The sequence below is a fragment of the Lytechinus variegatus genome, chromosome 5 (assembly GCF_018143015.1).
Source record: "Lytechinus variegatus isolate NC3 chromosome 5, Lvar_3.0, whole genome shotgun sequence".
NCBI lineage: Eukaryota > Metazoa > Echinodermata > Echinoidea > Temnopleuroida > Toxopneustidae > Lytechinus > Lytechinus variegatus.
In genome coordinates this window covers 46,811,668-46,827,134 of record NC_054744.1, presented here as the reverse complement: position 1 = coordinate 46,827,134, position 15,467 = coordinate 46,811,668, and the positions used below count along the sequence as shown (strand labels likewise).

Genomic DNA, 15,467 nt, shown 5'->3' with positions numbered 1-15,467 from the left:
CAGAGATATGATGGTTATTCAACAAAAAAACCCAACATGGCCAAAGTTCATTGACCTTACATGACCTTTGACCTTGATCATGTGACCTGAAACTGGAACAGGATGTTCAGTGATACTTGATTACTCTTATGTACAAGTTTCATGAATCAGATCCATAAACTTTCAAAGTTATGATGGTAATTCAACAGATACACCCAATTCGGCTAAAGTTCATTGACCTTTGACCTTGGACATGTGACCTGAAACACACACAGGATGTTCAGTGATACTTGATTACTCTAATGTCCAAGTTTAATGAACTAGACCAATAAACTTTCAAAGTTATGATGGTAATTCAACAGACACCCCCGATTCGGCCAAAGTTCATTGACCCTAAATGACCTTTGACCTTAATCATGAGACCTGAAACTTGCACAAAATGTTCAGTGATGCTTGATTACTATTATGTCCAAGTTTCATGAATCAGATCCATAAACTTTCAAAGTTATGATGGGAATTCAACAGATATCCCCAATTCGGCCAAAGTTCATTGACCCTAAATGACCTTTGACCTTGATCATGTGACCTGAAACTTGCACAAAATGTTCAGTGATGCTTGATTACTATTATGTCCAAGTTTCATGAATCAGATCCATAAATTTTCAAAGTTATGATGGGAATTCAACAGATATCCCCAATTTGGCCAAAGTTCATTGACCCTAAATGACCTTTGACCTTGGTCATGTGACGTGAAACTCATGCAGGATGTTCAGTGATACTTGATTAACCTTATGTCCAAGTTTCATGAACTAGGTCCATATATTTTCTAAGTTATGATGACATTTCAAAAACTTAACCTCAGGTTAAGATTTCGATGTTGATTCCTCCAACATGGTCTAAGTTCATTGACCCTAAATGACCTTTGACCTTGGTCATGTGACATGAAACTCTAATAGGATGTTCAGTAATACTTGATTAACCTTATGGCCAAGTTTTATTAACTAGGTCCATATACTTTCTAAGTTAGGATGTCATTTCAAAAACTTAACCTCAGGTTAAGATTTGATGTTGACGCCGCCGCCGCCGCTGCCGTCGGAAAAGCGGCGCCTATAGTCTCACTTTGCTTCGCAGGTGAGACAAAAAAACCTATACATAAATCATACTCTTTGGTCTTGTTCACTAAAGCTGCTTAAATAATATTTGGTGTAAAAATGTTCCTTGCTGCATCTCTAACAATTGTGTTCGAAAATAACTTTGGATTGAAAATCAATTACCTGGGTATTATATTGTTTTTCAAAGAATTTTTATGCATTTCTTTGTTTTTCTACCTTCTTGTTTTCCTTTGTCTTTTCACCAAATTTATCACAGAAGCTATTTGAAGCATGATCATATGAAAAATAATTGATTTCAGCTGATGAAAGCAAAAATAACCATATATTTACAAATAAGATGAGAATACTCCTTGTACACAGAAACATGTTTTTTTTAGCAATTTCTGGTCTGACAAGCAATGACAAAATGTTGCGTACATGTATTCAATGCATACTTTCATCACCACGTATCCGGACGTTGCAAATTTGATCTTAAAATAAGCACAAAGCTTTAAAATGAAAAGGTCAGCAAGCAGCGTGGTAAAAAAAAATTCATGCAGCGGAATGGTCACAGAGAATGTTAAGGGAGAGTTGATCCAAATTCTCGACATTTTGGGGTAAGTGTTTACCTGAAAGCTGATGATATTACCATCCTTGATAGGTTTGGCCTGAGAACCAGACACAACCATCTGGAAACCATTGGCATAAACAGCACTCAGAAGGGCTGTAAGATATACATGATTAAAGAGAAATTCCAGTAGTTGCAGTAAACACTGATTTCATGAGAAAGCCTGTAAAACCAGGCTTAATCGAGGATCTAGATCTGGTACAAAAAAAATAAACTGAACTTTGTGAAATCTTGAAACATACGCTGAAAAATGATCACACTAAAGATCACCAACACAGATAGGCACACGTGGGACAGTGTATTAATATTGCTGGACTAAAGACCCGACGGAAGTGACCGAATCCGCACTTATTTTGCTTATTTCTCAGCAATTACACAATTTCTTCCAGAATCCTTTGGCACTTATTTTCTATTCATACAAACAGACACTTGGGTGGTCATTATATTAGATTCTGTAAAAAGTCATTTTGAGATCATTACCAAAACTGGAAATCATCTTTAAAGGTAAATGCTAGTTGTTGTAACAATATCAAAATGAGTTAGTACAGAATCAAATAGTACAGAATTCACAATAGCTACAATAAGGAGAATTCTGCAAATCACTTTTTTCTTCCTTTTCCTTTATTTCCATAAGACACAATAAACTTTTTTTTAAACAAACTTGCAGTAAAATAACACATTCCATGCCATCAACAAATGAAAGCAATCTTGTCAAACTCTCTCTTTTATTTCAAGATGTCAGTTGACTTACCCTGTGCAGCTGATGGTGCTTGGTCCCCACTGACTGCTTGCTGGATGTCACTATGAATGGACAATAGTTCTTCATCCTCTGATGCAAAGTACACTGGCATAGTTGTCTCCTGCTCCAACATCAAAGGTTCTAACTCCATCCATTGCTTTAAACAACAACAAAACTCTCTTTATAAACTCATATCACACTAAACTTATCAAAGAATGTGGTGCACTGATACCAATGTTGAAGGTCTCATGTACAAATGTGTTTTTTTAAAGGACAAGTCCACCCGAACAAAAACTTGATTGAATAAAAAGAGAAAAATTCAACAAGCATAACACTGAAAATTTCATCAAAATCGGATGTAAAATAAGAAATTTATGGCATTTAAAAGTTTCGCTTCATTTCACAAAACAGTTATATGCACATTTCGGTCGGAATGCAAATGAGGAACTGACGACATCACTCACTATTTCTTTTGTATTTTATTATATGAAATATTTTTATTTTCTCGTCATTGTCATGTGAAATACATGTAAGTTTCATTCCTCCCTGAACACATGGAATTCCATTATTTCAACATTTTGTGCTTCAGGCAAGGAGGTCCTAATTGTCAAATTCGTAAAAATTGAAATATTGTATAATTCAAACAATAAAAAACAAAAGAAACAGTGACATCATCGACTCTCTCATTTGGATGTAACTGGCTCGTTCATAAAACTTATTTTGTTAAAAATAAGCGAAACTTTGAAATGTCATAACTTTCTTATTTTACATCCGATTTTGATGAAATTTTCAGCATTGTGCTTGTCTGATTTTTCTCTAAAATATTGATTCAAATCAACATTTTTCTGAGGTGGACTTGACCTTTAAACCACCTTTGTACATTTGGTCGTATACATGTACTACTAAAGACAGCTATTATACTATTTAACAATGCACTAATGGCAAAAAGTAGATTAGAGGGTGTTGCAAGAAAATATTTGCAATTGTCTTCATGATAGGTCAATTTTGACTATTAAAGCCTGTGTATAGCTTTGGTAAAGGGTCAATAATGTGATTGATAATCGAATATCATCTAATATGACAGTCTTACTGAAGCGTAGAGACCGTTAGATATTTTTCCAATTGCACTTCTCTGAGAAAATTTCAAATATTCAAATCTTGGATATATAGCGCCCTCTCTCGGCGATGCTTGTTTTAAATAAAACAAGTGGAATGCCTCTGGCCGTCTCACCTGCATCACGCGGTTCAATATAGCAGCAGTGCTGACTTTGAAAACTACTCTAACTCGCACAAGATGTTCAGTGATACATGGTTACTCTTATGTCCAAGTTTAATGAACTAGACCAATAAACTTTTAAAGTTATGATGGTAATTCAACAGATACCCCCGATTCGGCCAAAGTTCATTGACCCTAAATGACCTTTGACCTTAATCATGAGACCTGAAACTTGCACAAAATGTTCAGTGATGCTTGATTACTATTATGTCCAAGTTTCATGAATCAGATCCATAAACTTTCAAAGTTATGATGGGAATTCAACAGATATCCCCAATTCGGCCAAAGTTCATTGACCCTAAATGACCTTTGACCTTGATCATGTGACCTGAAACTTGCACAAAATGTTCAGTGATACTTGATTAACCTTATGTCCAAGTTTCATGAACTAGGTCCATATATTTTCTAAGTTATGATGACATTTCAAAAACTTAACCTCAGGTTAAGATTTCGATGTTGATTCCTCCAACATGGTCTAAGTTCATTGACCCTAAATGACCTTTGACCTTGGTCATGTGACATGAAACTCTAATAGGATGTTCAGTAATACTTGATTAACCTTATGGCCAAGTTTTATTAACTAGGTCCATATACTTTCTAAGTTATGATGTCATTTCAAAAACTTAACCTCAGGTTAAGATTTGATGTTTTCCCCTACTCTTATTCCAATAGTGCAGTGGGTTCTCAACGTGCAAAGGTGGTGATTCTCCTCTACACGAGGCCTCCATTTAACATCCTTTCCGAGGGACAGAGTGTTTTCCACTGTAACATAGCCTGCATCTATGAAACAGGGGAGACGTTTACACACAACTCACTGGCTTCAGTCATCCGCTCGGGGTGGACTCGAACCCAAATCTTTGGTTCGACGAGCAGACGCTTTACCGACTGAGCCAACTTGGCTCTCATGTACATGTAATTTTCGTAATGATTGTACACTCATTAACATTGAATATTGTGCTATTGTATGTTATTCAACCACACAGAGGCAAAATAGATACTTACATTGAGCACATCCTGTGGTGCCGATGTCAACGACTCAGGAAGCAAGATGACTAACGCCCCTGCACCCTGCTCTATCAACTCCCTGTAACGATCAGCGGTCACCTCGGACAGTCTGGCGAGGATGCACCTCCTAGTGACCATCTTAGCTGATATTGGCCGAGCTTCCAGATTGACCAAGGTGTTCCTGCAGCCTATAATGTAAGCAAGAAATGTAAAGTGAGACATGGGGGATAGAATACAAGAATGGTAATGCACTGCTAATTTGTCAGATTTGTGATGCAGATGGATTAATTTGGCCAGCCCCCTTAACACCTCAGCAGTGAAAGATCCATCCAACTTACAGATTTTTTCAAAGATGTTGAGATATAGAAGCTTAGTTACCTACCAAGCAGAGTACTGTCCTCTGTTTTTTGGCACTTTAGATTCTAACATACTCTATCTCCACTACTAATTATATCCAGGGTCACAACTTTGTGCTTTGTCTTGTCTTTCTCTTGATGCCCACAATCCAAGTGTTGATTATTATGGCAAAGATGAAACAAGAGTGTCGCTAAGGCGAGTAAGTAATATGCCCACCTGTAATATGGAAAAAGGAGTTATTGGTCAAGCAAGAAAAGTGGAAGGTGGCGACTTCATCTTTGATTGTCTGACCTCAAAATCAATACAATTCCTGGGATCTATGCTAGTATCATACAAACCAAATTATACAGTGTATGAGCCTATACATGTAGTAACTTCAACAGAAGTTATTGTGCGTACAAAGGCTTCGGAAGGGCAAGATGAAAACGTGTCAGTGTGACCTTGACCTTTGACCTCAAGATCGATAGGCTTCCTGGAATCCATGCTAGTATCATACACACCAGATAAAATGAGCCTAGGTTTAGTTAAACTAAGTACTCTTGTTAACAAAGACCTCAGAAGGGTCGTGACAACGTCACTGTGACCTTGACCTTATGACCTCAAAATCAATAGGCTTCCTGCCATCCATGTTAGTTTCATACACACCAAATAATATGAGCCTAGGTTACATGTAAGTCAAATTGAAGTTATCATGCTTACAAGTACTGCAGAAGGGTAGATGAAAACAAGTCATTGTGACCATGACCTTCAACCTTTGACCGTAAAATCATTAGGCTTCCTGGAATCAATGCTACATGTAGTATCACACACACACACCAATTATATGAGCCTTAGTTAAGTTAAACTGAAGTTATCGCATTTACAAAGACTGCAGAAGGGTAAGATGAAAACAGGTAACTGTGACCTTGACCTTTGACCTCAAGATCCATATGCTAGTATCATATACACCAAATAATATGACCCTAGATTAAGTTAAACTAAAGTTATCGCGTGTACAAGGACTGCAGAAGGATAAGATGAAAACCTGTCACTGTGACCTTTACCTTTGACCTTCTTACCTAAAATCAACAGGCTTCCTGGGAGCCATGCTAGTATCATATACACCAAATAATATGACCCTAGATTAAGTTAAACTAAAGTTATCGCATTTACAAGGACTGCAGAAGGGTAAGATGAAAACATGTCACTGTGACCTTTACCTTTGACCTAAAAATCAACAGGCTTCCTGGGATCCATGCTAGTATCATACACACAAAATTATGAGCTTAGAGAAAGTTAAACTGAAGTTTTTGCATTAACAAGGAAAAGTTAACGGTCGGACACTGAGCGTGGTACCATACTACGTCCCGTAGGACGAGCGCATAAGGGTTGCAGCATCTACTACATGTACCTCCGCTGGTAGACAATTTTAGTCCTTCGGTGTGAGGCAGGAATGAAGATCCTCTGTACTGAGTTCTACAGGTGATCAGCTGGAACTGTCTGTTGTGAGAACAATGCTGGTGAGTTGGTAGTTGGACAACTTTTGAGTTCATTAATGTGCAAGGTTGTAGCTGCTTATTGCTTTTGCTGCATTAGCAGTAAAATGCAATATAAATCCCAACGCAACACACTTTGCAGCAGAATGTTCGGTTGCGATCACACTACCAGCTCGTCGACTAAAACAAAGTTGAAGGCAGCAAAGTGAGGTAATGCAAGCTAAAGTGCAGTAATTCGAGGTAAAACATGAATGCTGCATTGAAGCCTAAGTAAGCAGCTCGCATTTGCTCACTGTCTTTGGTCATTTGTTTGCATCCAATTGCACGTGTCTGAAAAAAAATCTTTCGTTCTAGGACAAAAGCCTCTGCGCTAGTCTGCGTATTAACCATGTATTACCTTCTTTCATTGCATTGTTTTGTATACTGCATTTGTCTGCATTCAGGCAATCAACAGCTAGTTGAATGCAAGCCCGAAATGCAAAGACGTGAGCCAGGCTTACAGTAGAGTTGCACAGCCAATATTGGAGACTCTCTCCAATAAGGGAGACAATCTCAATTATTGGAGACTTGCTTGGCAAAAGAAACACCACCAACAATCACTAAGGTCAGAAGAACATAAGTTTTATGTATGGCTGTGTACGGGTAACACAAATCCTCATGAAAACCAAAGTAGAAGGTAAACTTTTTGTGTCAATCTAGATGGTAGAAAGGGCTAACTTTTCATGAGGAATCTGCTCATCACATTTCCACTCGACGCCAGGGTAATTTCTCTGCGGCGTAAACACAAGAAATTGGTATCCCAAACTCTGAAATTCGATACCAAAGTTCTTTACAAAAGTCTCTGATATTGGATTTGAAATGACAGTGACTTTCCGCGATCACGGAAAATGGATACAGTGCATTACTTCTGCAATGAAGCAATGTTTGCTGACTACTTAAAAATCCAGGGCCAAACGTGGTTATTTAAGGACGTTCCACAGTTAAAATGAAGTCCATGTCATTTTTACCAAATTTTGCAGCGAGTTACTTTGGTATCTATGCATTATTAAAATGCAAAATATTATATAGGTACATGTGCTTATTGTTTTCCTATGGGTCTTCAAAGTCGCCGTATTCAATATGCAATCTTGCGCAATCAAGAGAATAATGCCTCTCTTAGACCTCATGAATTAACCAAATGAGTTTAAATCATCTTTACTCACTGGATACCCCATCAAACATCATCAAATTTTCAAGATATGCAGTGTGTCCCACAAAAAAACGAAACCGAATTTATCGATCATTTATCATAACTTAAAGGTAAATGCTAGTTTTGGTAACCATACCAAAATGAGCTCGTACAGAATCCAATGAAATGACCACCAAAGTGTCTGTTTGTATAAATAAGATGTATATTCCAAAGGATTCTGGAAGAAATTGAGTAATTGCTGAGAAATAAGCAAATAAGCACAGGATTTGGGTAGAGCGTCGGGCCTGACATTCAAAGCAATAATTATACACTGTCCCACGTGCACTTATCTGTGTTGGAGATCTTCCGTCTGAACATTTTTCAGCGTAGATTTCAAGATTTCACAAAGTTCAGTTTATGTAACTGTACCAGATCTAGATCCTCGATGATATACTGACAATTAAGCTTTGTTTTACAGACTTTCTCATGAAATCAGTGTTTACTGCAACTAGGCCTACTGGAATTTCTCTTTAATCACAAATACAATAGACAAATAACCTGTACCATTTTAAAGCTAAGAATCTCCTCTTTCACCTGGAATTACTTAAATTATTTCTCATTCACGCACAAGTGAGCAAAATCAATTTGAAAAGGGGATTCCAAAAAGTCACTTGGCAGGCCGTGTCTGGGTTTTAAAAAGAAAACCACATTTTTAAAAAGTTCAATATCTGCTCTTTAATTTGATACCTCAATTACAGAAAATGGTCAAGGAATTACAGAGTTCTGGTTATCTGAAATAAGGCTTGAATTTCATTAATTTCATAAAATGATGAGGTTTTACAGGCTAGCGTTCCGTTTTGTTGACGATCAGCCATGCATTAACTCTTTTGTTACCGTGCGATAGCTTCTGTGGGAAACTGGTAAAAACATGTTTATTTAATGAAATTATGGAAATACAAGCATTGTTTCGAGGGATCATAACTTTTTTACTTCTTGACCATTTTTTGTGATTAAGGTATCAAATAAAAGAGCAGATATTGAACTTTTTAGTCATGTGACTTTGCTTTTAAATTTAGATACCCCCGCCAAATGAGTTTTGGGCATCCTTTCTTTGAATTGTTGTTGCTCACTCATGCGTGAATGAGGAATAATCCAAGTAGTATCAGATGAAAGAGGAGATTCTAAGCTTTACGTTGGTAGGTCATTTGTCTATTTTATTTATTATTAAGTTATGATAATTCATCAATAAATCTTGGTTTTGTTTTTTTTCTGAGACGCACTGAATATCAAAGTGTGCACCAAAGTAAGAAAAAGTCTTTTAATTGGTAAAACTATTTCTATTTGGAGTCAGCAGCTCCCTCATTTGGCAAGAATGGTGCAACAACTCGAAAAAAACAAATCTTCAAAGACGTGAATGTACTAAAAAAATTTAAAAAGCATTTTGTAAGCTTGACTTTTTTCAAAATCCTTGTCATTTTCATCAAATTCGGCTTAATTGTAGAAGAATACATATCAAAAGTGTAGGGAAGTTAATAATATGGGGTCCATGTGCTCGTTTTTTAACTACGAGTTTCCAAAAAGATACGAGTTGGCATGAAAATCGCCCAAAATGTGCAAAAATCTGATGTCGTCTAAAATGCAAATGGTTCCATACGTGTATTTCGCTCCCAAACATTCAAAATCCATGTCATTTTCATCATAGCCATACTCTAGATTTGCAGATTAATATATTCTGATGACGTTAAAATATCAAATATAGGGGGTCCGTGGGCTTGTTTTCAAATTATCAGTGTCCAAATTATTGCGAGACGGCGACAGCACGCAAACTGCGCAATTTGCGTGGCTGTCGCCAAGTGGAAGACAAAGAAATCAAGTTGGCAACGTAAACACGGCCGTAAGCTCTTCTCATCTTTCCATAACATTTTTCTTGTTTTTTTAATGAATTCTTCTTTAAAAATGAAATCAATATTGCAGAAATGTTGGAAATGAAGTTGAATCTCATGCCTCATGTACATGTTTTAGGGCTAGATCTTTTAGAGGGAAAGTAGAAATCTCAGGGGCGAAAGTTTCAGGTTTTGTACCCGTACGTGGGTGAATATAGCTTGGCGTCCCAGCCCCAGGCGTCAGTAGCCAGGCGGCTTCTTGAGATTAATAATCATTTACTGATGTAGGCTTACTCTCAATGAAGCCAGGTCTTCTTTCTCATTCACCTACACGGAGGACACCAGAACCTGAAACTTTCACCCCCAAAATTTCTACTTTCCTTCTAAAAGATCTAGCCTGGCTTAATCATGTAGGCCTACATGGGATTAAACTTCATTTCCAACATTTCTACACTCTCGTTATTTTTGAACAAGAATTCATCAAAAAATGAGAAAAATGTTGTGAAAAGACATAAGAGACTTGCCCGATGTTTATGCCGCCATCTTGTTTCTTATTGACTTGTTCTTCGCCAAAGTTACCGGACGCACGCACGCGCACGCATGTCTCTTCCGTCTTGTCATGACATTTTTCTCATTTTTTTTTCATTTATTTTTCATTTATTTATTTATTCACGTCCATTAAAATACATTGAGCATACAAAAAACATCAAAAATACATTTAAAAAAACAAGGAAACAAAGACACATAGCAAGATGCAAGAAAGATTTTAGAAAAGTGCTAAGATTGTATAAGGATAATTACAGTACATGTATAAAAAAATGAACATGAAATGGGAAACTGCAAAAGAACAAAGCAAATGTTCTGTCGAGGCAGTCCCTATGGACAGTAAAATATAAAATTCAAGACTTGTACTGATGAAATAAACATATAATAATTAGGAAATATGATGGGATAAATTAAATTAAGATGTTTGATGGTTGAAAAGAAAGTTTTTTCAACTTCGATTTAAAAGAATTTAAGTATGAGATTTGTTTGATGTTACGGGGAAGAGAATTCCAAATGCAAGGTCCTTTGAATTTAAAAGAAAAGGAAGATGCTGCATTTTTACATTCTTCAACATTATAATTTTCAGGATTTCAGGAAATCTCGGGGCCGACGGGGGCGAAAGTTTCAGGTTTTGGGCTTTTGGCTGCTTACACGCACGTGAATGGATAGGGATACCTGGCTTCGTTGAGAGTAACCTTACGTTGTAAATGATTTTTACTCTCTAAAAGCCTCCTGGCTACCGTAGAACAGATGACTTTTAGAGTCCTCAGACGCCTCCACTCTCCAGGCTACCCCTGCCTGGCTACCCGCACGCACACACAAGCTCTCCCGAAACTCACGTCTGCTTACCATACTGAGACCCGTGCAGGTCGAACTGCTGCATTCGATATGCGGTGAAGTCATGAGCTCCATGAACAGGCGAAATTGCGATCAAAATCGGAACAATGAGAAGACATGTCCACGGAAAATGGCCCCTTACTACTTCAACAACTTCTTCAGCCTCTGCAAACCACATTTTCTTTCAAAATCTTCAGCAGATCAAGAAACTGGACAGCAAACAAGTGGAGGTATTGGCCCTATGCAATTGAGAACAGGTACAGGTACGCCACAGTTAATCTGAGGCCGATTGCACGAAAGGGTCTTTCCAAGGACCTTCTTTCATGTCGCCCATCTTTTATGATACGCTATAAGCGGTGTGTTTCTGAAATTTATGATAAAGAAAAAGATTCGTTAGCTTGCTTTTAAATCAAATTTTATACAATTTCATGATATATCACATCATTTTATAAACAAATGTTTTGTTATTTTGACGGACGAATGAAATTTGTTTGCAGATGACTTATTTAAAATGCGTTTCATATGGCGCATCATAAAAGATGGGCGACACGAAAGACAGTCCTTGCAAAGACCCTTTCGTGCAATCGGCCCCTGAAGTTTCGAAGAAATAAAACGTGCGTGATAAAGGTCGATCGGCGACCCGGAAGCAAAGCTGTTTGAATCGAGTGCAGTGTCAACTCAAAGAACAAATAAAATTACAAGAATTAATTCGTTGTTCTTGTGATTATTTTATTCATCTTCAATCCAGCAATTCTTTAGTTCCATCCCTAGTAGTAGAAGTAGAGCAACATCCAATATATTTTGAATTCACTTGAAATTAAATGCTACTTAGGGAAACTAGGAAATGGAAACAAAATTAGTTTATTTTTTGTTTATTTGTTTAATATGGTATTTTAATGTTTAATTATTGACTTAATGAGGTTGTGAAAAAAGGCAAATTTCTAATACAGATAATTATAAAGACGAACTTAAATTTAAGATTCGTGAAACAGTAAATTCATTCTTTAATATGTCCACAGGCTAATTCCCGGATCATTACTGCCATGACTGCCACACTTTGTATCTATCTTGGTCATATCTTTATGATCTTGGCTATCATGTACTTTTTTAATGGGACAGGGTCAATAATTAGCCTGATAGATAGATAGATAGATAGATGGATAGGTAGATAGATAGATAGATAGGTAGATAGATAGATAGATGGATGGATAGATGGATGGATGGATAGATAGATAGATAGATAGATAGATGGATAGATAGATAGAAAAAGAAAGAAAGAAAGGAAGAAAGAATTAAAGAAAGAAAGAAAAAAGAGAAGAAACAGGTAGATAGATAGATAGATAGATAGATCACATAGACAGATAGAGAGAGAAACAGAGATAGATAGATAGATAGATTGATAGATAGATATAAAAAAAAGATAGATAGGGATCAGGGTAAGATTGTTTTAACCGTAACTTCTAGTTCATTAGAAATTACAAAATTATTATAATTATATATATATATATAGGTCCTATATATTGTTATATATAAGAAGAATTGTAAGAGCAATTACATACATTTATTTAGTTATTTCCCCTTTAAGAATAGCCTAGAATGGTCAAGAACATTCCATATCATAAGCTTTTGTTAAGCAGGCCTCTGCCCATTTACAAGGATTATTGTTATTTCTGAATAGAGATTACTTTACAATATAATTGTATTGGTAGTGGATTTGAATAGGCTTAGCTATTTTGTTGACACATGTTAATTTCAATGAGGTCATTCAAGAGTCTTCTGGAATTTGACTGCTCCTGAAAGGAGAATGTTTTTTAAAGACAATAGAACCTTCCATAATAGTGAATACTATATAGAAGCCTCTAGAATAGTGAATACTAGAATGATCTAGAATAGTTGAAATGTGCATATAAAGCTGCAGTTTTTACAAGGACATCATCACATCATATGAGATCACTTCACCAGATCAGAGCTAAGAGTTTCACTCCAGACTTTATTTCCACCTGGAATATTTATCTTCCGGGAATTATTTGCCCGCCATCAATGAACTGTTTGCAGTTATTTTGAGAGAGGAATTCTCAGTTCTCATCGAGATCATCAACCTCATCAACCTGTTTAATGAACACTCTTCAACCCATGGATTGCTGAAATTGACTGTTAATCATCATCAACATCGTCTTCACGGACATTTCAACTCGTTACAGTGACTCTTGTTATTCATCGTGCTTCAACATCAGTTTCATCGTCGCAATCATTGTGGACTTTTATCTGGATTTTATCATTTGGATTATTAATCGGATATATTGCACATCTGTCACTTCAAGAGGCGTAAGATATTTATTTATGTTTTCTTAGTTTTTGAGTGTTATATTTCCTGTAATAAAAGAAAAGGAAATTCAATTTCAAATTATTTCATTGTTATTTGTTGCAGTATCGTAACAAACCTGTATTTAAACCTGTGATTAAAAAAAACCCACCCCAAAAACCACGATTCCGAAATGATTTTGGAAATGTTGAATCCACAACAAAAAAGGGACTGTTTTATGTGGGTGAAGGGTGGAGGAATGCTGAAGCCCGGCCCCAACACCCCCCCCCCAAAAAAAAAAATGAATAAAATAATAATAATAAATAATAATGAATAAATAAACTAAGATCCCTTTTCTGAGTAAATGTGTCCTTGTTATTGAGCTCATCTGTCAGATATTTTCTGTGTTTTTAACATGCACCTGTGCACCTGTCATGTTCCTCTTCATTTTCAGTATATTTACACCACCCTTTTCTCCTCTCTTTCCTCTTCCTCCCTTTTCCACTCTTATTAAAAATTTTATCATTATTATCGTTATCATTCCAATTATTATCCAAATTATTTTCCACTATTTGTTGTCGCTTATACGCTCTATTTTGTTATTTTGTAGATCAAGGCCCGTATTCTGAAGCCAGGTTTAACTTAGACCACGGTCTAACTCTGTGCTAAAATTATGGTAAGCCAAGAGTGTCAACATTTTTAATACATTGTATGTTTCTTATGTTTACTGTGCACTTTCCTGATTCATCGATGGTGAAGACAATTATCTATTTATACTTCCTAGACAATTATGAATGATTCGAGAACCAAATGCGCTGAAATATAATATCTCTATAGTTAGTGATTTATGTAACAATTGGCTATCCATACTTAAACCACAATTTCAAACCTGAGTTTATATTAAACCCGACTTAAGAATACGGGCCTATGTATTTTAATTTCGTTTTCCACCCGTATCTTGTATATAGGTTATGTTAATTAGTTTTGGAACTATGTTTGGGGACTTGCCTTCTTTACAAGCTTTGCTTTTCTTGGCAAGTCCCTCCGTTCAGATAATTTTATCTTCAATATTTGTTATGAAATGTTATAGAACTGTATGTAGTATTATTTTGAACATGTATTTTCACTGTACTTGGATTATGTCTTTTGTTTGAACGAAAATGAATAAATAAATAAATAAATCAACATACATTTTGCATCAGAGTAAATCGAGAATGGCCACTAGTGAGAGCCCTCAATGAAAATAATAGCTTTTCATTCCCATCACAGATATAAATGAAATTCATATACAGACATCTCGTAATTCACCATGAGAAAATGAAAAACTATATCTTCCCATAATCCTCAAAAATAAAGTTTAGGAAGCAAGGAGAATAGGAAACAATTTAAGCAGTTAAAAGAAAAGATAACGTTTTAAACGCTTTTCTCGCCACGCATAAGCCTATTTTTTCCCCCACAGAGAAACAAAATGATGTAGTTTGAGAGGAAAGTACTTGTGTAATCATTCAATCTGGCCTTTATAACAAGACTACACAGCTCAGACTGTATAATGCTAGCTATAATATTTGAGTCGTTGAGGACTTGAGTTGGCGCTGGTTGCTGTTCGTTGCTGCTTTAAACCACGGAAATAGGCTCCGTTTTCGCCGGCTGCTGAGGCAAAAAAAAATTATAGGCCCGCGCACTTCTCGTTCGCATTTTTTAAAATATTCCTTTGTGTTTTCTTAAATTAAAGTTCCCATAGTTGTTGTCACCCTTAAAACAAATAACATTGCATTGCTCGAAATGACACGGGGTAGCCCCTTCCCCGATTTCGGGTGTGATAACCATTTTACGACTATTCTTTTTAAAGGCGCATCCAACACGCAAAAATCATGGGCGTCATGCAGTGGGAAGGTACGGCGACTTGAAAAAAACCGTGATACATACATAGTTCGAATAAAAATGAATAAAGCGGCTGTTTTTGAATTCTTTCTTTCCTTTTTTACTCGACGTTTACCTGCCGTAGAGCAAAGGTGACTGGAATAATAAGCATGTAGCGTTTTCACGTACAGAAAAAATATTTGCTATACCCAAGTTTCGAAGGAGATGGAGTAACAGCAAACAAAATCTCTTTGAACAAGGTTAAAAGCCGCCAGCAGAAATTATGTCAGGCATGCACTTTGCTCAACATCCTTGCAATTT

At 36.4% G+C, this 15,467-nt stretch overlaps 1 protein-coding gene across 1 annotated transcript in view; it reads right to left on the bottom strand.

Moving 5' to 3' along the window:
- The window catches only part of LOC121416307 (nicalin-1-like), a 37,057-nt gene extending 25,757 nt beyond the window's left edge, over positions 1 to 11,300 (bottom strand). The window contains exons 1-4 of the mRNA XM_041609857.1: positions 10,997 to 11,300; positions 4,716 to 4,906; positions 2,450 to 2,594; positions 1,700 to 1,794 (exon numbers count right to left, since the gene is read on the bottom strand). Of these exons, the coding sequence (XP_041465791.1) occupies positions 1,700 to 1,794; positions 2,450 to 2,594; positions 4,716 to 4,906; positions 10,997 to 11,162 (597 nt within the window). The 5' untranslated portion in view covers positions 11,163 to 11,300. The remainder of the gene's footprint in view (positions 1 to 1,699; positions 1,795 to 2,449; positions 2,595 to 4,715; positions 4,907 to 10,996) is intronic.
- Between the last annotated feature and the right edge of the window lie 4,167 nt (positions 11,301 to 15,467).